The 20,882-nt window shown below is 39.8% G+C and overlaps 1 protein-coding gene across 6 annotated transcripts in view; it reads left to right on the top strand.

The window, feature by feature from the left end:
• The window catches only part of Dlg3 (discs large MAGUK scaffold protein 3), a 54,169-nt gene that overhangs the window by 7,272 nt on the left and 26,015 nt on the right, over positions 1-20,882 (top strand). For 4 of the 6 annotated variants that reach the window (XM_046467056.2, XM_058586297.1, XM_058586296.1 and 1 more), the window contains exons 8-9: positions 1,126-1,282; positions 1,666-1,768. In XM_046467056.2, coding sequence (XP_046323012.1) covers positions 1,126-1,282; positions 1,666-1,768 — 260 coding nt within the window. Of the gene's footprint in view, positions 1-28; positions 226-1,125; positions 1,283-1,665; positions 1,769-2,511; positions 2,704-20,882 lie in introns of those variants that run through there. The other 2 variants (XM_046467058.2, XM_046467060.2) reach the window with 2 other exon arrangements.

Raw genomic sequence — 20,882 nt, 5'->3', positions numbered from 1 at the left:
GACAGGTTTGCGGGGTGGGGCCTGGTAGGCTGCTGGGCAGACTGCGGTGGAGCCGGAAGGGTAGGCAGACAGGGGGAGAGCCAGAGGAGCCATGGAGAGGGCCCGCAAATTCTCAGGCTCCGGCTTGGCCCTGGGCTTGGGCTCGGCCTCGGCTTCGGCCTGGAGGAGGGCTTCGCAGAGGTGGGCCTGGCCGCTCCGCTCCCTGCGGCCTGGAGGGGATGCCAGGTAGGAGTGGAAGGTTGGGAACCAGAGCATCGGGGACTCAGGGAGGGAGCCTCACATCTGAGACTGGGACCGAGAAAGGGGGACCCTCACTTGGGACTCAGGGCTTCTCTGAGGAAAGATGCTTGTAACAAGTGGGCCTGGAAATGTGCTGGGAGTCGGGTTGTATGTGAGTATATGTGTGGAAGTTTGCTCTCACCTGATCACACTGTGACCATTTAGAAAGGGGTTCCACGGATATGATTAGTTTTAGTCGCATTTTTCATATCCCCTTTCTTCAGTTTAGCCCGTAAGCATCATTTAAGGACCTGGGATTTCTTCATCTCTGTCTCCCACATCACCTATTAGGGGTACCTAGTGGTTTATTAAATATGTTCTTGGGGAAGGTAGGAAGGGTCATGGTTGGTGGGTGGAAATTTGAGATGGCAGAGAGGCAGATGTGAAGTAAGTATGCACATTTTGTGGATGGTAGGTGCAGTCAACTCAGGGTGAGTCCACTGTCCCTGACATGTTCCTCTTCTTGTGGCCCAGGGTCTGTGACAGGGTCCATAGGATAGGAGGCTCTGGGGAGGAAGAGGACTGGTGAGTGGGCTCTGGGATTTGGGTTCTAGAGTTCAGGGTACGGGTTTGTTGACCTGATAGAGAGAGCTGTCCATTGGGAAGTTGATGCCAAGGCCTCAAGAACAAGGAGAGAAGAGGAACTGAAACTGGGCATCTGACAACAAAGAGCAGTCAAGCAGGTTTCAGGAGATGAAGGGAGGAACAGGACATCATACATATAGACCTAAGTCCTTACTCCCTACAGCATGTACGGGTCCTTTTCCAGGCTGGCCCTGACAGGGACAACAGTTCTTATCTCCTTTTGTCCTGACCTCCATTGTGTCTCCATTCCTTTCCCACCAGAGAGCCCCGCAAGATCATCCTACACAAAGGCTCTACAGGCCTAGGTTTCAACATCGTAGGAGGAGAGGATGGAGAAGGCATTTTTGTCTCCTTCATCCTGGCAGGAGGCCCAGCCGACCTGAGTGGGGAGCTGCGCAGGGGAGACCGGATCTTATCGGTGAGACAAAGGCGAGGTGGGAGGATGGGAGCTGTGCCAGTCTGAAAGGGAGGAGGGGAGACCTGGCTTCCTTAAAGAATGCTTCTTGAGATGAGGCAAGAGCTAAGGACTAGAGAAAACATACATTGTCTTTATAGATATCCTTAGTGAGGGACAGGGGACCAAGACCAGACTTATCCTTAAGGAGAAAATGAATATATCTTGGATCTTAACCCTGATTGGCATTAGACTCCTACAAAGATTGCACTACAGATGTTGTGTCTTTTAGGTTTCATTTAGGGGGCAAGGATGGAATTTTGAGAAAGACATTTCCTTCTAACTGGTAGGACAGAGGACTTCCTTTCTTGCTTTTGGAGTGGCTCATGACTCCTCTCTTTGATCAGGTAAATGGAGTGAACCTGAGGAATGCAACTCATGAGCAAGCTGCAGCTGCTCTGAAACGGGCTGGCCAGTCAGTCACCATTGTGGCCCAGTACAGACCTGAAGGTAGGAGAAGGGAAGGTGGGAAGAGATGCTTTGGCTGGGGAGTTTGCACTTATGCTAATTATTGATGGTACAGAGCCACTTGACCAGGTCCCTGCTATCCTAGTGCAGTAATCTCTTTGTCTCTCCTTTTCCTTCTGGACAGGGGTTGGTTGGGGCGGCTTGAAGGCTGTGCTCAGAGCGTACTGATGAGGGATGCAGTGCAGCAGAAGGCCAGTAGTGGGCAGCAGCCTACGGGTTGAAGCACAGAGATTAGGGCAACTGGAAAAAATGGGAGGGGAGGGGGAGAACTAGAGGTGAAGACAGGGAACTGTGTGCCCTGTAACAGAAGAGCAGCTCTGGATTAGAAGGCCCACAGGGAAAAAGAATTCCCATCTCTTAAGGTCTTGAGCCAAACTTCTCTGACTCCACCCCCTCCCCTCACCTAGAAGGCTGGTAAACATGCTGAAAGGGGATACTGCGCCCTTGGGGTAGGGCGTCGGGAGTCGACCACCTCTCGCTTTGGGGATGCGTGCCTTCTTTGTATTCTCAGCAAGTAGTGCCCTGGCTGGGGTGAATGGGCGGGGCCAGTTATACAAATGAAAGCGTTTGATTGGCTGAGGCCAGAAGAGGCCCAGGTGCCGGTGCCGAGGTGAGCTGCGAGAAGGCGCGCCCTATCCTTCAGGCCGGCGGGATGACCATTGGCCAGCCGTGCTCGGCCTCCAGGCGCACGCCCCGCCCCTTGACCCAGGCGGAGGGCGGCGGGCGCCCCTCCTTCTCCCCCTCGCGCGCCTCAGGCGTCTCCTCCTCCTTCTTCCCCTCCCCCTTCTTCTCCCTCTTTCTCTCTCCCCTCCTCCCGCGCGCCCCGCTTTGTGTCCGTGGTCTCCGGCGCGGGACGGAGGGACTGGCCGGAGCTGCTTCTTTCTCAGCACTAGACCTGGACTCCGACCCGGCGCCAGGTGAGGTGGGGCGGACAGGGGTCAGGCCCTCTCACAGTCCCCCCCCCCCAGCCTCTCTACGGTTCTGTTCTCAGTCTCTTTTTCCAACACTTCGTCCCCAACTCTGCCTTCTTCCCCGAATACTTTCACCGCGGGCCCCCAGCCCCCTTCTGAGCACCTCCTGAGGGTCCCTCTCTGGCCCCAGGCAGCACTGCGCGGTGTTGCTCTGTCCACTGTGTCCTGTCTAGCCTTCACCTCTTTGCCATCACCTCTCTTCACCCATGAACTGTGCACCTCTCGCACCCCAGAGCCTCAGTCCTGTCTGCATCCTCCTTCCTGCTGGCTGGCTGCTGCGCCCTCTTTCCCTGAGGAATTTTCTAAACCTTCCCCTTCCCCCACACACATTTCACCTAACCTCGGGGAACACCAGCGATGGGTTGGTATTCTAGTGCCCCCTTCCTTTTGTTAGTAAAGGTTTCATTCCGTTCCGACTCTTTCGCCTCCCCTTCCCTTTGTAAGCCTGGCCTTTGTCCCTTAGAGGTACAGTGCCTGGGCTCCCTGGACACCTAGGCCCTGTGATCTGGTTAGTAACCTGAAGGAGGGGACCTGTCTCTGGCAGGTGCTTTAGTTCTGTGAGGAGAAGGGGAGAGACAGTGGGAGCCCGGGGACAAAGTTGAGAGGGCTCAAAAGTGTCCACCTTTGTCCTTTCCGCCCCCTCCCCCACGCTGGTTCAGTGCCCCCAGGGCCTGAAGGGAAAAAAAGAGAGAGCCTGCTACTTTTTGCGTGACTTCTTGGATAGGGACACAGACGAGTAGGGAGGTAACTACCAGGAGAGCTTGTTGGTCTGAGGTAGTGGGAAAGAGGGATGCAAATGGATACATTTCTCTCCATGTTTGGCATTCAGCTTACTGACAAGGATCACACCTTAGGGTTATTGTTTTCATCATTTATGCGTGTGCTGTTTGCTTCTCAGTAGAGAGCTAACCCTAACCGTTGGATTTTTATTAGTAACTAATATTTATCGATTACGTGCCCACAACTTAGACAACTTAGTTTCTGCAAAGGAAATGGTTTCTCTTGCATAGTTCTCTCTCTGTGTGTGTGTGTGTGTAGGAGAAATTGATGTTTCTTTCACTTTTACTCTCTGATGTTGGGCACATGGAAACAATACTGTGAATTTGTTTGGTGGTGGTATGTTGGAAACTGGTGACTACATGTTTCTGTGACTTGTTGGGGAAATGCAACTGGTTTGTATAAAAAGCTGTAAATTATCCAGGGTAGAGGGATTCCTGTGGTGTTCATTTGCTCTCTGAGCATATTTCTGAGAGTTGAGGTTGAGGTGCTGTCTTGTGTCAGGTCTTTCTACCACTTGATACATAGGGCCTTTTTTTCCTCTTAGGATTTTAGTTGAATCACTGTTGTTAAGGCAGTGCTATCCCAATCTTATATCTTTCTTTGGTTTGCCAAATTCAACAGGGATCTGGCATTTAAAAGCTTTTTTTCTTTTTTCTTTTTTTTCATTTGAAAATGGACCCTCAGAGACAGGTCTAGAGGGACTATCAAGCATTTGCTCTGAATTTTCTTTGATAAAGTGCTTGTTTTTAAAAATAAGGACCCCATGTTGATCATTTCATAAATATATTAAATATGGTTCTTTGGAGGATTGCATCATGGTGGGTATTTAAATATTGAATAATCCAAGTATATGTGTATTGGAAAAAATGGCAGCAACTTTGCATATTATCAGCCAAGTAAGTGTTCATTGTTTGGATTTTTTCCCACATAGAATGTGAGAGCTGGAAAGGATCATGTGGTCCAACCCCTGATCCTGCAGACTGGAATAAGCACAGGACAGCCGGGATGTGACTTGCCTAAGGTCATGAAGGGGAAGTTGTCCAGGGTCAGCAATTCATTTAATCCTGAGGTCCACCAGTTGGTACATGGTTATAACAACTGAGAGACCCTAAGACCTAGTTTACACTAGAAGAGTAATAGGAAAATATTGGGGAAATAACAGAAGAGAGAGTAGGGAAGCAACAACAGAAAGAAAGATATGTGGAAAAAGGTACTGTGCACTGAGGCAATATTGCCAAACCAGAACAGCCTTTAGCAAGATAAGCTTTAGTGTGAGAGCTTAAAAAATAGGTTTGACTAATTAGAACTGAGTAAGAACATTTTTCCTCCCTTTTTAAATGACTTTAGTAAGATTTTAGGTAAATACTGCACAATTGCCCCAGTTAAATATACAATTCAGTGATACACAGTTGTGCCTCTGTCATCACAGACAGTTTGAGAACTCTTTCATTACCCTTTTCCTTTTAATACATAAAGAGTGCAAGCACTGGAAGGGTGATAGGTTTAGGACAATTGCTTCCTAATGTATCTCCTTGGACACTTAGGGGCTGGATGGCAACTTGAGAATGCTCTGAACTTGAGCTTCTCTCATATATCTGGTTTGTTTAATGTGAATTAAAGCCGTAATAAAACATAGGAACTATGTCTTTTTATTTAAACTTTGTATTGTGTCTAGTATGTGTGCTTTACAAGTGTTTTCATGATGAAGCTTTTTAAAATGTTAAAATAGAAAGAGAAGAACAAAATGATAAGGTACCATAGTGAGAGATGACGTTTGATAGTTTCGCTCCTGATTGCTCCAAACTGTTGTGGACACAGCAATCCTACCTATTAGCTAAAAATAGCATGATGTTCTTAGGCATGTATAATCCTGCTTAAAATTCAAATCAAAAATTTAAACAACTGGCTCTTGCTTGGCAAAGGGTTTCTTCCAATCTATTCTAAAATGAAAAAAAAACCCATGTTTTTCTGTGACTTTGTGGAATTGCTCCATCAAGGGAAGGATGGGCTTGGTGTTATTATAACATTTTGAGATCTCCTATATTTCCCCTGTAGTTACTATATGTCAGCCTCTGCTTATATATACTGTGCTGGTATTTTTCTGGAGAGTCTTTTGGTTTTTAGAATAGAACCTGATCTCCAAATCAGGAGGGTGAGCCAGAAATTGGTCACTAAGGTAGCTAAACTTTGTGACCAGTCTTTTCAATTGCAATATAAATCCAAATAGGGTGGGGGTACACTGAGTGAGAATTAAGAGTTTTTCGGTAACTTATTTTAAGGTGCTGAATAAGCATACTTATACCATGAAAACTGGGAAAGTTAGGGGCTGGGGTTGTGGCTCAGCAGTAGAATGCTTGCCTTGCACATGTGAGGCATTGGGTTTGATCCTCAGCACCACATAAAAACAAATAAAAATAAAGATATTGTGTCCATCAACAACTAAAAAAAGTTAAAAAAAGAAAAAAATGGGAAAGTTAGTGATCACTGTTGACAATAACTTGAAAGCATAGAAGGAATATTTTCCCTACAACATTTAAGTAACTATCCCAACTCCCTGTGTTTGAGAATGAAGCACGTAAACATTACTGCTACCCTATCAGCATGATCTCTCTTGAGAGCCCAGAGGTGAAAAGGCAGAAAATATTCTGAAACTTATATCATCATTGTAAAAGAAGGCTAAGATGAGGAAGAAAGAAAATAAACTCCTGGTAACAGCATTTCTACACTGTGAACAACTGGAAGACAAGTTAGTATTGTATTCATCTTTGTGTCCCCAGCACCTTGTCTGGAACCTGGCACATTTTTTGTTGAACTGAATTAAGTATCTATGTTCTAGACACTTTTGTAAGCATTCATCTTTAGGTTATCCCTAAAGGATAACATCATTATCCCTAAAGGATAACCTAAATATGTGCAGGATAGGTGGTATTTTCCCATTTTGCAGATGAGGAAAGTGAGGGTGAGAGAGATTGAGTAACTTACTGAGGGTCACATAGTAAGTAAGGGGCAGAATCAAAGTTTGAAGTCAGATTTCCTTAGAACTTTGGATTCAGGATTTTTTGCCATTAGGCCAGAGATATCTCCTACTGCAATGGGTAACTGTGAGCCCCTCTCTCTACCGAGATGTTTCTGGTCACAGCAAAAGATACCACTCTGAGATTTTTCAGGTGCCAGAAGCTTTTGTTAACAAATGGAGTTAAACCAACTCCAAAATCTCAGCTATTCAATCTTGATGGCCACAAACTCCTGACCCAAAGGAAGAAGTAACCTGGGGTAAAGGGGCTTCTGGAGGCCCCAGGGAGACCCTTTTTCCTGCAGAAGGAAAGTGAATTTAGGAAGATTACCAGGGAATGATACTGTTGGGAAAATCCCAGGAGGAGCAACAAAGTGGGAGTTGGGTTTGCTAGACTTATTAACAAATGTGTGCAGGCTTAAGAATATTAATGCGGTAGATAGGCATTTCTCACTTCTTTTTTTTTTTTTGAGAGAAAGAGAGGAGAGAGAAAGAGAGAAATTTTAATATTTATTTTTTAGTTTTCGGCGGACACAACATCTTTGTTTGTATGTGGTGCTGAGGATCGAACCCGGGCCGCACGTATGCCAGGCGAGCGCACTACCGCTTGAGCCACATCCCCAGCCCTATTTCTCTCTTCTTCAAGTGAAATGGAATTATATTTGTCATTTTTAAGTACTGGAGATGGCACCCAGGGCCTTGGTCATGCTAGGCAAGTGCTGTACCACCTGAGCTATAGTACCCCCTCATCATTTTTTGTTTCCTTACAATTCACTTATTTAAAGGTATATATTAGTGATCCATAGAATGTTCACAAAGTTGTACAACCATTGTTGCAACTGATTTTTATAATCTTCACCACCCCTTTATCATCACTCTTCCCAATCTTGGTTCCAGGCAACCACTAATCTGCTGTTTCTATGGATTTGTTTATTCTGAATATTTCATATAAAAGAATCATATAGTATATCATATTTGGGAACTAACTTCCTTCACTTAGCATAATATTGCCAGTTCTTCTGTATTGTAGCATCTACTATGAATACTTTGTACCTTTTTATGACTGCATAATATTCTATTATATGTATTTATCACATTTTGTTTATCAATAGATGGACAGTAGGGTCGTTTCCACTTTTTGGCTATTTCAAATAATGGCTCTATGAACATTGATGTGCCATTTTTTGCATGGATATATGTTTACATTTCTCTTGGATATATATCCCTAAAGGTAGAATTGCTGATCATATGGTCATTCTATGTTTAACTTTTAGAAAAATGGCTTGGCTACTTTCCAAGGTGGCACAATTTCACATTCACACCAGCAGTGAGTTAGGGTTCCAATTTTCACATCTTCCCCAAAGCTTGTTATTGTCAGTCTTTTTGATTCTAGCCATCTGGTGCGTGTGAAGTAGTATCTCATTGTGGTTTGAATTGCATTTCCCTGATGTCCAGCATCTTTCATATGCTTATTGTTGACATTGGTTTGCTTTCCTGGGTCCCCTGATTTGATTCTCATCTCATTTCCAAACTGACTTGAGACCAGAGTAATCCAAACCATGTTATTACTGAAGTGATTAGAAGGAACCAGGAAGATGACTATCTCTCACTCATATCACTTAGTGGGCTGGAAGGGTTTAAGGCTTGGCTATAGATAATTTTAGCTAGGAATGCTGACCTGATGGAAATGATAAGGCCCAGGATTTTTGGAACCAGCTTATTGAAATGTAATTCACATACCATACAGTGAATACCCATTTAAAGTGTACAGTTCAACAGTTTTTAGAATTTTCAGAGATGTGCAACTATACCACAATTGACTTTAGAACATTTTCTTTTTTTGTAGCAAAACAAAAAAAAATCATTCAGATAGTAAAGACTCTAAATAACTTCATGTTAATCAGTCTTTATTACTTGTTGATTACAATTTTCAAAACTTTTTTCTCTCCACATTTTTATAGTTGTACATAATGGTGGCATTATTATTGCATACACACAATATAACAATATAATTTGGCTAATATTCCTCCCCAATACTTTTTCCTTTCTCAGCCTCCCCCTATCTTCTGGTCCCTTTCCTCTATTCTGTGGATCTCACTTTGATTTTCATGAGATACTCCCCCCACCAACTTTAGAAATTTTCATCATTCCAAAAGGAAGCCTTTTCCCCATTACCAGTCACTCCCCATTTTACACCAACTTCTCCCCTCCCCCCAGACCTAGGAAACTTCTGTTTCCATAAAGTTGTCCCTGTTTTCCAGTTCATATAAATGAAATCATACAATATGTGACCTTTTGTGTCTGGCTTCTTTTACTTAGTGCAGTGTTCTCAAGGTTCACCCATGTTGTAGCATGTATCTGTACTTCAGTCCTTTTAATGGATGAATAATATTCCATTCTGTGGTTATACCACAATTTATCCATTTTTTGTTGATGGATATTTGGGCTATTTTTACCTTTCAATTACTGTGAATACTGTTGCTATGAATGTTCATATGTGAATATTTATGTGAACGTGTCTTCAATTCTTTTGGATTTATACCTAGGGATAAAATTGCTGGGTCACAAGGTAACTTAATATTTTTGAGAAACTGCCAGACTTTTTCCAAAGGGTATATAAACTTTTAGGCTCTTCCTGTGTTGAAAAAAGCTTAACATTTTTTTCTTCTAAGTTTACAAGTTTTGTCCCCTGGAGCTGGATATGTGTGTTTGTATTTTGCTTTTCAGTGTTCCATATAGCCCAAGGACATGGTAGTTAGATGAACCTCCCTAGACAGGTGCTTTCTTGTCCTTGCTAGATAATTTGAGTCAAAATCCTAGGATCTTTAGTGTCTGTAAAACATCATTTCTTTCTGATGAAGCAGAATAATATATAGTAATGAGAATTAATTATTTTTTATGTAATTATAGCTTTTTAGAATTTCCCTTTAATTTAATGTGTTCCTTGTTGAAATCTTTACCCTGATATTGACATTGTTTTGTTTAAAGCTGTAGTCTTATATTATACAACAGAGTAATTGTGTTGTTGTTTTAAATAGAGAAGTAGAAGTAATTTGACCTTACTGTTTTAAATAGAGAAGTAGAATAATTCGACCTTACTGTTGTCACTGAAAGTAAAAAAAATACTGTTTTTATACCCATTTTGTGTGTATGGCTTCTAGCTCTGGCTTCTAGTTCTGAATTTATCTTTAAGGTCCTGAATGATTTTATGGACCCAATTTTCTGATATATAAATTGTGGGGACTATGCAAAATGATCTCTAATTTTTTTCTTCTTTTTAAAATTCTAATTTGTTATATACGACAGCAGAATGCATTACAATTCATATTACACATATAGAGCATAATTTTTCATATCTCTGGTTGTATATAAAGTATATTCACACCATTCATATCTTTTTTTAAGAGAGAGGGAGAGAGAGAGAGAATTTTAATATTTATTTATTTATTTTAGTATTTGGCGGACACAACATCTTTGTTTGTATGTGGTGCTGAGGATCGAACCCGGGCTGCACGCATGCCAGGCGAGTGCACTACCGCTTGAGCCACATCCCCAGCCCACCATTCATATCTTGATTTCTAATGTTTTTGTAACTCAAATTCTGTGTCAGATAAGTGGAAGTGAGTTGTGAATTCAGTTTACAAGTTACTGTTTGTACTTTGCCTATTATTTAATTACAGTCTTGAACTAATAATATTGCTTTAGTAAGGGTTCGTCTTCCCTTGTATCCTATGATAAGGCTTTTGTCCTCTTGAAGTGAACTTTTGTTTACTTTTTACTGAATTTATATATTTTTAAAAAGAATAACCCTAGAGACTTTTAAGTTTTTCTATTTGATATGAAGTTAAGTGATAAAAAAATTTTTTTAGACCAAAAGAAGGAAGAAAATTAAGATTTTATATAAATACGTACTTAGGAACTTGGAATTTCAAATCTGGGGTTAAATTCCAGAGAAGATTATTAAGAATGTTTTATAAATACTCAGAAAAAGGAGTGGTGAACTCTAGGAACCCCAGTACTGGTTCACCAAGGTCAAACAAGTCAGCCTGACCAAAATAAATTTTCTCAATAGACAAGGTCATAGGCCTATTGATCAGGGAAATAATGGTAGATGTGATATAGCTACACTCAGCAAGGCATTCTTTGGTCTACTTTTGTCTAAACTATTCAGGTGATCATAGTGAAAATATATTTCTATGAATTTGTCTGTAATTGGTTGAATGAGCAGTATGGAAACCAATTAATGAGCCACACTTGCAGGGAAGCTTCTAGTGCAAGTATGTCCTCACTTTGTCCTTAGACCCATTAATCTGCCTCCCTCACCCCTCTTATATTTATTTTCCTGCATATAAAAGTCTCAAATTTGGATATGTAGAAAGTTAGAAAATACAGAAAAATATAAAGTAAACACATTTCAGCATCTATAGAAGTACCTCCAGAGATAACCAGTTGCATGTGGGTGTTACATTTGCGTATTTCCCCCCAAATTCTTTTTAAGAATGTGATTTTTGTATTGAAGTAATTTTATATTTCTTCATTAACTTATATCATGAATATTTCCTAGGCCATTATATATTCTTTGAAAAAATGGTTTTTAGTACTTAAATAATATTCCATCATATAAAAAAGATTATCAGCAAAATAATATTATGTATGTGCCATAATTTGAGTAACCAGTACCTTATTGGTCGATATGGACTTTTAGTTTTTTTCCAATGTTTTGAGCCTGTACAAAACATTTAGATGTATATCCATGTACAAGGTTATTATGAATCTATGATTATTTCTTCAGGATCAATTCCTTTAAATGGCATTATTGGGTCAAAATGTATGAACATAGTCAGATATGGTGGCATGTGTCCTAAATCCCAGTTACACGGGAGACTGAGGCCAGAGGATGGCAAGTTTCAGGCCAGTCTTAGCAATTTAAGGAGACCTGTCTCAAAATAAGTATTTTTAAAACGGGGCTTGGGATGTCCACTCAGTGGTAAAATGTTTCACTCCCCAGGACCAAAAAAAGAGCATGTTTAAGGCTTTTGATGTATTTTTGCCAATTTGACCTCCACCTCAACTGGCAGTGTAAGGATGTTTCTTTTAATATCCTCACTAACCTGGAATATTTTTAAAGACAACCTCTGCTAATTTGATAGGTAAATGTTGTCATTTAATTTAAATTTTTATTTTTAATTTCTTTTGTTAATAATAGAATCGAACATTTGTATATGTGTGTGTATGTTTATTGTTTTTTTGTTTGTTTTGGTGTATTTCCTGTTCATATCCTTTTTCTATTTCCCTATTGGGTTGTGTTCATTCATTCTTATTGATATATAGAAACTTCAGTACAGTTTGAATACTAATTCTTTGTCAGATATAAAGACTTACCACTTTGAAGTTTGCTTTTTTTCTTTTTTTGGCTTTTATTTATTTATTTTTTTTCAGTGCTGGACATTGAACCCAGGGCCTTGTGCATACTAGGCAAGAACTCTCTTTTGCTTTATTTTATCTTGATATAAAGATATCTTCTGTTTTTATGTAGTCAGATCTCTCAGTGTTTTTGTGTTTTGCCTCTGCTCATGTTCATAGGTTTAGCAGAGCCTTCCCTGCTGGAAAGCAAATAAATAATCACCTATGTTTTATTCTAGTTAATGTTTTGTTTTATATTTAAAACCTTAACCTGCCTGGGATTTATTTGTAATGTAAGGTAGAGTATTCACTTAATTAACTTAATTTCTGCTCCAAATGTTAATGAATTTATTAAGTACATTTTATTAAATAATCCATCATTTCCTTTTAGACACATGCACAATTTGGATTTGGAGTTTCTTATTCTGTTCTGTAATATTTTACTCTGGGAGATTGTCCATTACTAAAAAATGACCACATGTTTTGACAACTATAAACAAGAGGAGTCTTTCTCTAGGTTCCTTTTTCTGGGTTCCTTCTACAGAAACTTGACCTAAAGGAGATTCAATTGATACTTTAATAAAGATTGTCAGAGTTTGTGATCCTGTGGGAGTGACTACTGTGAAGAACATTTGAATCTAGACTCTTTAGTGACCTGTCAAAACAGAAAATGGTTACATTAGCTCAAATTGGTAAGCTTTATCACAAGATGTGTATATTTTGGTCACTGTGTTGGAGTATTGCTGTTAAGTGAACAAGATTGTTCTAAACTAGCATATTTACCACTTTGGGAGTAGGGAAAAGGTGTAATTTTGCCTTCGTGCTCATGTTGCCTGGATGAGGTGTTTTACCTTGCGGTGGTCTTTACGTATACTTTGGCTTATGCATTAAAGGAGACAAAAGCTTTGTCAATCTTTCATTTGAATATGCCACATGAAATTCCTTTGAAGGAGAGAAAAGGCCCTATTTGAAGCTTTTACCCTGATCTGCTGGGTGAAATGAAGAGAGAAGGACCGATTAGAAGGCCCTGTGAATGCTTTTTCTTAGCTCTGTGTGAGATCAAGGCATTTTTCATTCCACTCATTTCAGATCAGGTCGCTTAATGTAATGAAATCTTTATATAGTATGGCACTTTTGCCCAATAGCTAGTTCTTCCTGCATCCTCACTAAGCTCTTCGGAGACAGAAACAACCAGTCAGTAGAAGTAAACAAGAATTTCTTATGGTGTGCTGATGTAGCATGTCTTGTTTTCTGTTTTATTCCTAATATACTTCAGAAACATGGCTAAGGGTGTATACGAATGAGGAAGCACATTGTGACAGTGCAGGGACCAGAACCAGAACAATGACACCCCAGGCTTCTTTTCATGGTTAGTTATAGTTCTGAGCCATTGTTCTAAAAGTAGAGCTGAAATTATTATTCTCTCACAATATTTGCCTATATTAAGGCCATTTACCACTTTTCTGCCCTCTCATCTAGCCTTGGGAATTTTTTTGTATCTTATGCTTATTGATTTGGTATTTTTTTTGGCCCAAAGAGTTAAGGATTATTTGAAGATATGAAGATTTCCCTCTCCTAGATTATAATAAGCAAGTTAAATTGAAGAGTCCTAGGTTTGATTCCTTTTGGATTTCAATGACTTTGTTATAAAATCATAGTTGTCATAATTAGAAGGGACTTTAAATTTTTCCTAGTTTTAGAAGTATCAGATTTATAAATAGCGGATCCATAATTAGAAACTAATTCAAGTAATAGCCTTCTATAAAAACAGAAGATTGTCATTCCTAGAAATGTGCTATTTGGCAATTCTTACTACTCCATACTAACAGGTATCCTGATGGACTTATTTTACTTTCACCTCCATCCATTTTGTTGAAAGACATGAGCCATAATGTTGGGACAGACTCTTATAATTCAGACACATCCTGAGGGTTTATACTGTAAAGGCAACTACAGCAATCTAAAACAATCCATACTCATGAAAATCTGTGACTCTCTTCTGAGGTTGTAACTTTATTTCCACCAGGGTTCTGTAATTTTTCACAACTGATGATTCCGTTAGGCCTCAGGGCAGCTCAGCAGTGGCAAATGAGGGCTGTGTGAGTTTGAGATCTGAACGTCTGCACTTCCATAAGAATGGATGAGCTTTTTGGGGAACTGTTGATTTATTTTGAGTGTATAGCCAACCAAAACACAAGCTATTATTCAGCCATGTCTTTCCTACTCAGTATTTGTGTGGGGCTTCAAGGTCAGGGAGTTATAGTTTTCTATTTTACTTTATTTTTGTTTGTATTTTCTGATTGTTCCTGTCATAGTCTGTGTGTCTGAAGTCTGTCATCCAGTTGTCTTCCCAGCATCTTGTCATTTCCAAATTTGATAGGCACGGCTTTTTTTCTATTTTGTAGCTTTTCCTTTTTATATCTTCGTTCAAATCATTAGTATTCTACACTGTATGCAGAATAAATGCCCTCTGTTGCTGCCATTTGTTTCTTGTCTGTATATTTTCCTGTCTTTAATAGGATGAAATAAACTTATAGTATAGGTTGAGAAGCCTATAGAAGTATAGGTTGAGAAACTGAGCATCTTTCAGCTTTTCCAAAATAATGACAATTGTCATTTTTTATTCTTATTTTTCCCTCTTTTTGCAGTGCTGGGTATGGAAACCTAGGGCCTTGCACGTAATAGGCAAGTGCTCTCTACCACTAGCTTCGTCCCCAGACTTTCATTTTATTTTACTTTAATGAAACCATTAAACTGCCCAGTCTGGCCTTGAATTTGTGATTCTCCTGCATCAGCCTCCTTGAGTCACTGGGATTATAGGCATGTGCCAACATGTGTGGCTTATTTTTAAAAGCAGATTCTTGGGAGATGGATTCGCAGGCTTGATTATATGTTCAGTTTGTATTGTTGGACATTGTAGTTTCAGTACCCTTTGGTGCATTATTTGGCTGTTAACTGTATCTTGAAACCTCTGAATTCATCTGTGCTTTGCAGAAGTGGTATGTGGTTTTGTAGAATGTTTTGGTGGGTAGAAGGAGAAAGTGTGTAGTCTTTTTTTCTCATATTTGCTTCTGAGGTGCCAGAATTTAAGAATTACATAGTCCACATTTGCCCTCTCAGATTTTGTACAGAGTTATCACATTAAATAAAAGATGATCTACTCAACAAGGGTGCAGTTCACCACACTAAACTTTGAGAAGGAAACAAAAACCACATCAAGGAGCTTGTAGCTTAGTAAAGGAAATGACATCATCATAAATTCTGGGCATTAGATTTTAAAAGGACAAGGGAGTGAAAGGTCTGGAAACCATATTCAATGAAAAATTGTTAAGAAAGTAACAACATTTAACCTGAACAAGAGATGGCTATTTTTGAGGACATAGTGGCCCTTCTTCATTATGGCTGATGTTATCCTACCTTTCCTGGGAGACCAGGAAAACACTCAGAATTTGCCTTTGATCCTATCTCATGCTATGTCCAATCAGATGCCAAATTTTATCTCTTCTAGCTCCAACATGTTTCTTGATTGTTATCCTTTCTTTCTATTCTCTTTGCCCCATACTTTGAAATTGTTGTCTGAACTAATAGAATTGCTTCCTGGTCTCTGTCACCTCTTCTTCTGTCCTCTCATCTATATTATACTCCCAAAATAATTATTTTTAATTGTATCACTTTCCTATTTAAACACTTAACAGTTTTTTCCCTTAGCCTAGTAATGAAAGCCCTATCTCAAGCTCATATAATCCAGTTCCCAACCTGTCTTTGCTCCCTATCTCCTTTTCTCATTCCACCTTCTACTCAGTTTCATCCAGTTGTCTGAGAGCTGACTATAGGCTTTTCCACTTCTTCAACCTTCTTTAAACTATTCCTTCATGCTGTTGAGAGCCCATCATGTTTTATGCTATTTTAAACACCCAAATTAGGATCAGCTGGCAGAAGACATGGCCATCAACCCAAGAATTTTTTCTTGAATAGTATTTTTTCTTTTTTTTAACTGGGGATTGAACCCAATGGCACTTTACCACTAAACTACTACATCCCTAGTCCTTTTTATTTTTTGTTTTAAGACAAGATCTCACTAAGTTGCTGAGTATCACACTAAGTTACAGAGGCCTGTTTCCAACTTGGGATCTACCTGCACCAACCTCCCAAATTGCTGGGACTAGAGATGTGTGCCACTGCACCCAGCAATCTTGAATAGTATTCTATAATACTAAAGAATTAGAGAGCTTCCCATTATTGGATGTGTTTGAGCAGAGGCTGGAGAGTTATCTAGTTTGATTGTTGTAAAAGCAGGGGCTATATATATCAGATACCTTGGGGAATATACAAAAATTGAAGTGTCCTCTTTTGTCAGGAAACTTAAATTCTACATGTGATACCACGTATTTACTCCCCCCCCCCCACAAGAGCCAATGTCTCACACACACACACACACACACACACACACACACCTTGATCACATTGTTCCTTTCCTTAAACATTTTATTTTTTAATTGTAGATGGACACAATACCTTTATTTAGTATTTTTTATGTGGTGCTGGGGATTGAACCCAGTGCCTCATGTGTGCTACACAAATGCTCTACCACTAAGCTACAACCCCAGTCCCTTAAAAATTTTTAATGTCTTCTTCCCAGTACCCTTAGGATAAAGGCAAATATTCTTACCATATTCCATAAGGCCTTGCATGATCTGCCCCTGCCTAACTGTTTTTCATACATTTTGTACCCTCACATAAGTTTCTTCTGTTTGGGATGCTTTCTTCAACAACACAGTCCTTTCCTCTGGACTTAGCTTAAAGGTCACTTCCTCAGGGAAATCTTCGTGAACTCTGCTCCCTCACACATTAGGTTAGGTCAACCTATTAGGTTTTCAGTGTTTTCTTCATAGCAGTTATCACAATTGCGATTAAATAGTTTGTAATTGCAATTAGTAGAGAAAGGTTTTATTACCATTGTATTCCCAGAAGATAGCACAGAGCCCGACAAACAGTAGACACTCAGTAAATAATTGACTAAGTAAGTGAATGGATAAAATTTCTAGGATGAAGAAAGAAAGATGTTGAAGGACATGAAGAATGTTTCGTGTTAGTCAGTGGAGAAAATTCCAGGAGCAGGGAATAACAGATGGGAGCATATTGTGTTCAAGGGTTCTATGCAGACTAGTGCAAAAGAGGACCTGTGTGATGGGATAAATAGATAGACAAAAATATTGGAGAATGGTTATAGCAGTCCTTGAAAGTTTAGTTGAAATATTACAGTGAAATTCTTTAATTGCTGTTGAGTTTTTATATAGATATCTGGACGTGGTGTGAGGCTTGGCAGTTTTAGGAAGCTTGTTCAAATAAGCTAAGCTGCTTTGAAGTTTGGAAACTAGGGGCACTAGAACAGTTAAAGCAATATAGCAATGGTCCAGAGGGGGGAAAATGCCATAACGTGACCTAAATCAAGGCAAAGAATAGTGGGGGCAGAGATAAAGTTGTCAGGATGTTTGATGGGATGTGTACCTGTAGTCCCAGCTATTCATGGGAGAATGGCTTGAGCCCCCAGGAGTTGGAGACTGGCCTGGGTAACATAACGAGGTGCTGTCTCTTAAGAGAAATAAACAAAATAGGAAAAATCAACAGTAAGTAATGACAAAGATGGGTTGAAGAAGCAATTAGGAAGAAGAAACAGCAAAACTCAAGGAAACATACTGGTTGTGCACAGGGGAAAGAGAGGGTGTCACTTGTAGTAATGGGGAATGTGGGCATAAGGAAGAAAAATTTGGTTTTCATGTAGAGGAGATGCAAAGTTGTTATTTTTAGAGGTAGGTAGTCATAGTGGGTAGCTGAAACTATGAGTTAAGAATCAAGGGGGCTGGGGCTGGGGCTCAGCAGTAGCACACTTGCCTGGCACGTGTGAGGCACTGGGTTTGATTCTCAGCACCACATATAAATAAATAAATAAATAAATAAATAAAAGATCTATCAACAATTAAAAAAAAAAAAAAAAGAATCAAGTACCTGGAAAATGGAGAGGAAGGAGACCTGCGGGCTGAGGCTTAACCTGGGACCATTGGCAACTCCACTTAACATAAGGACAGTCTTCTCCATTATTGTGCAGAGAGAACATTTTAGCTCCCCTTTGTCCATTCTAGAATAAAATCTTGGCCTTACATTTGCATAATAAAAAGGCTTATTAAAGTGTTTCCCCTAACAAAGGTAAATTCTACCCTCAAAGGTAAATTCTGTTGCCACTTCTTCAGAGACCAAAAATCTCCTGGAAGTGTTAAAATAGCAGTTTATCCTTACTTGCAGTCCCGAAAAGTCTCAGAATGACTTTAGAATGTTGCGGGTTCATTTGGTAGTAAATTTTAACTTTTTTTTTTTTTTTATGGAGTGAGGGCAGGGAATTGAATCCAGGGCCTTGTGTGTGTGTGTGTGTGTGTGTGTGTGTGTTGGGATAATGCTCTACCACTGAACCATACTCTAGCCTCCCATTTTTTGGCAGTGCTGGAGGTTAAACCCAGGGCCTCATACATGCTAGGCAGGTACTCTGCCACTGGGCTATATCCCCAGCCCATTTTAAAAACTTTTTTTGAGGTAGGGTCTTGCTAAGTTAGCAAGACTAGCTTCAAATTTGCAATCCTCCTGCCTTAGCCTCCCTAGTAGCTGAGATTACAGGTGGACACCAAGCCTGGCATCCAGAATTTTTGTGTGCACGTAGTTTGTCTTTGAAGTTTTACTTGTACAAATTTATGCTATAGACATGCTCACACAATGCTCTAACAATGCTCCAGTGCAGCGTTGATTGTAGTACTAAAAATTGTAAACAATTTATATATACATCAATCATGATATGATTGAATAAATTAATCTACCCATTATATGGAATGTAATGCAGCCAATAAGATTGAGGTCTGTCTGTCTCTATGCACTGCTATGGATTGGGTTCCATGACATATGAGAAAAATGTGTGTGAATCTATATGTGAGTTGTGAATGTATGTATATAAACAATATATGCATGGAAATTAGCCTAGAAGGATACATACTAAAAATACTAATAGTAGATACTTCTGAGTAGTAGGATGGGGAAATGATACGGAAATGTCTAGGAAAAAAGTTAGTTCTTTTTTTTTTTAAAGTCAGGAATTGGGGATATAGCTCTGTGGTGGAATGCTTGCCTAGCATGCCGGAGGCTCTGGGTTCCATCCTCAACAACACACACACACACACACACACTTAAATTGTATGTTAGTTTTATAATTGAAAAGAAATGTAAACTCATCACCTTTCTTTGCAGACGCATTAGACAGTGGGCTCTTTAGCACTTTGCTTTCCCACGGGATTTGCAATTTTGTTGCCAAATTCTGCTTTTGAGGTCTTTCCAACCCTCTTGTCCTTCCTTCCTTTGGAGGCAGTCTGCAGGATTCTTTCCTTGTTTCTCTGAACTAGCACAATTAAACTCAATATTGTAAGTTAACACCAGCAGTTTCAAACTTTCTTGCATATTAGAATCACATCAATACTCATTTAATGCAGATTCCTGGGCCCTGCTCATTAGATCCTGATTCAGTGTGTCAGGAGTGGGGTCTAAAATTTTGATCTTTTTTTTTTTTTTTTTAGCTGTCAACAGGCCTTTATTTTATTTATTTATATGTGGTGCTGAGAATCGAACCCAGTGCCTCACACATGCTAGGCAAGTGCTCTGCCACTGAGCCACAATCCCAGCCTGAATTTTGATCTTTTTAAGTTTTTATTTATTTGGTTCCTGGGATTGAACACAGGAGGCACTTAATCACTGAGCCACATCCCCAGCCTCCTTTTTTAAAAATTTTGAGACAGAGTTTTGCTTAGTTGCTGAGGCTGGCTTTAAACTTGTGGTCCTTCTGCCTCAGGCTCCCAAGTTGCTGGGGTTACAGGTGTGTGCTGCTGCACCCAGAAGAAATCTTGATCTTTTAAAAACTCTCTTTTGATTCTGACTTCTGGTTGTGTTCCCTCCACCTCCTTTCTCTTTCTGTGATTAGTAGCTGTTAAAAAGTAATTAGGCAGGAGAGGATGACTCATTGTGGATATCTTTGTGGGTCACAAATGGTTTGGTTCCTCTGAATGGGAAAAAAAATGAATAATCCTTGCTTCTTTAAAGCAGCCTATTTAAAGGGTTCTCTCTAGGTTAGAGGCTGGTCAGGTGGGCTTCCTACACAGTGACTTCCACCTAATAGATGCCCTTCAGTGATAGCTATGCTAGTGGAGGGGAAGGAAGAACCTCCCTCCACAAGTTGTGAAGTCTTGGTTTTCAAATGATTTTTTAGGTGAAGCTTTTGTCCTGGGAAACTGGTATACTGTAAATATGAGTTACTGTCTTATGACACCTCCATGTTTTTTTTTTTTTTTTGTTGTTGTTGTTGTTAGAACAAATTTTTCCTTTGTTGTATGGGCATTCTGTTAACCAGATGCCCATTGTGGGTTATTAACATCTCAAAGGGGTGTTTAACAAATGTAAATCTCAGTTGCTCCTAGCAGTTAACCTCAGGAACAAAAGTAAATGGGAGTATTTCTTAACTACCTTTCAAAGCTGGCAGCCTTAAGTTTTTATAAACTATTAGGTTTATTAGTTCAGAATAGAAAAGTGGATTTGGACAGTTTTCTGAACTGCTCCTCATTTACCCAACTATCACTTAGTCACAGGCTACTCTGTGCCTATTGGACATTAGATAACTCTACAAATAGATGCCAGAGATTGATCAGAAGTTGGAACTTTCTAAGGGGTTCATTGGAATGCAAAAATAATGAATAAAATACAGTTTATTAAACTTCAGATCTTTGTAGCATGTGTAAAAACAGAGTGAATTCCTTAAAGCAGTAGCTTTGTTCTCCTTTTGTAGTCTATTTTAAGTGGGCCCTTTGGCCCAGAATTATCAACCTTGTATTAGGAACTTTGAGGA

This window comes from Marmota monax, unplaced genomic scaffold, assembly GCF_021218885.2.
Source record: "Marmota monax isolate L192 unplaced genomic scaffold, Marmota_monax_Labrador192_F-V1.1 WCK01_AAM20220418_F8-fsc00284, whole genome shotgun sequence".
NCBI classification, from domain to species: domain Eukaryota; kingdom Metazoa; phylum Chordata; class Mammalia; order Rodentia; family Sciuridae; genus Marmota; species Marmota monax.
This window is presented reverse-complemented; position numbering and strand designations above follow the sequence as displayed.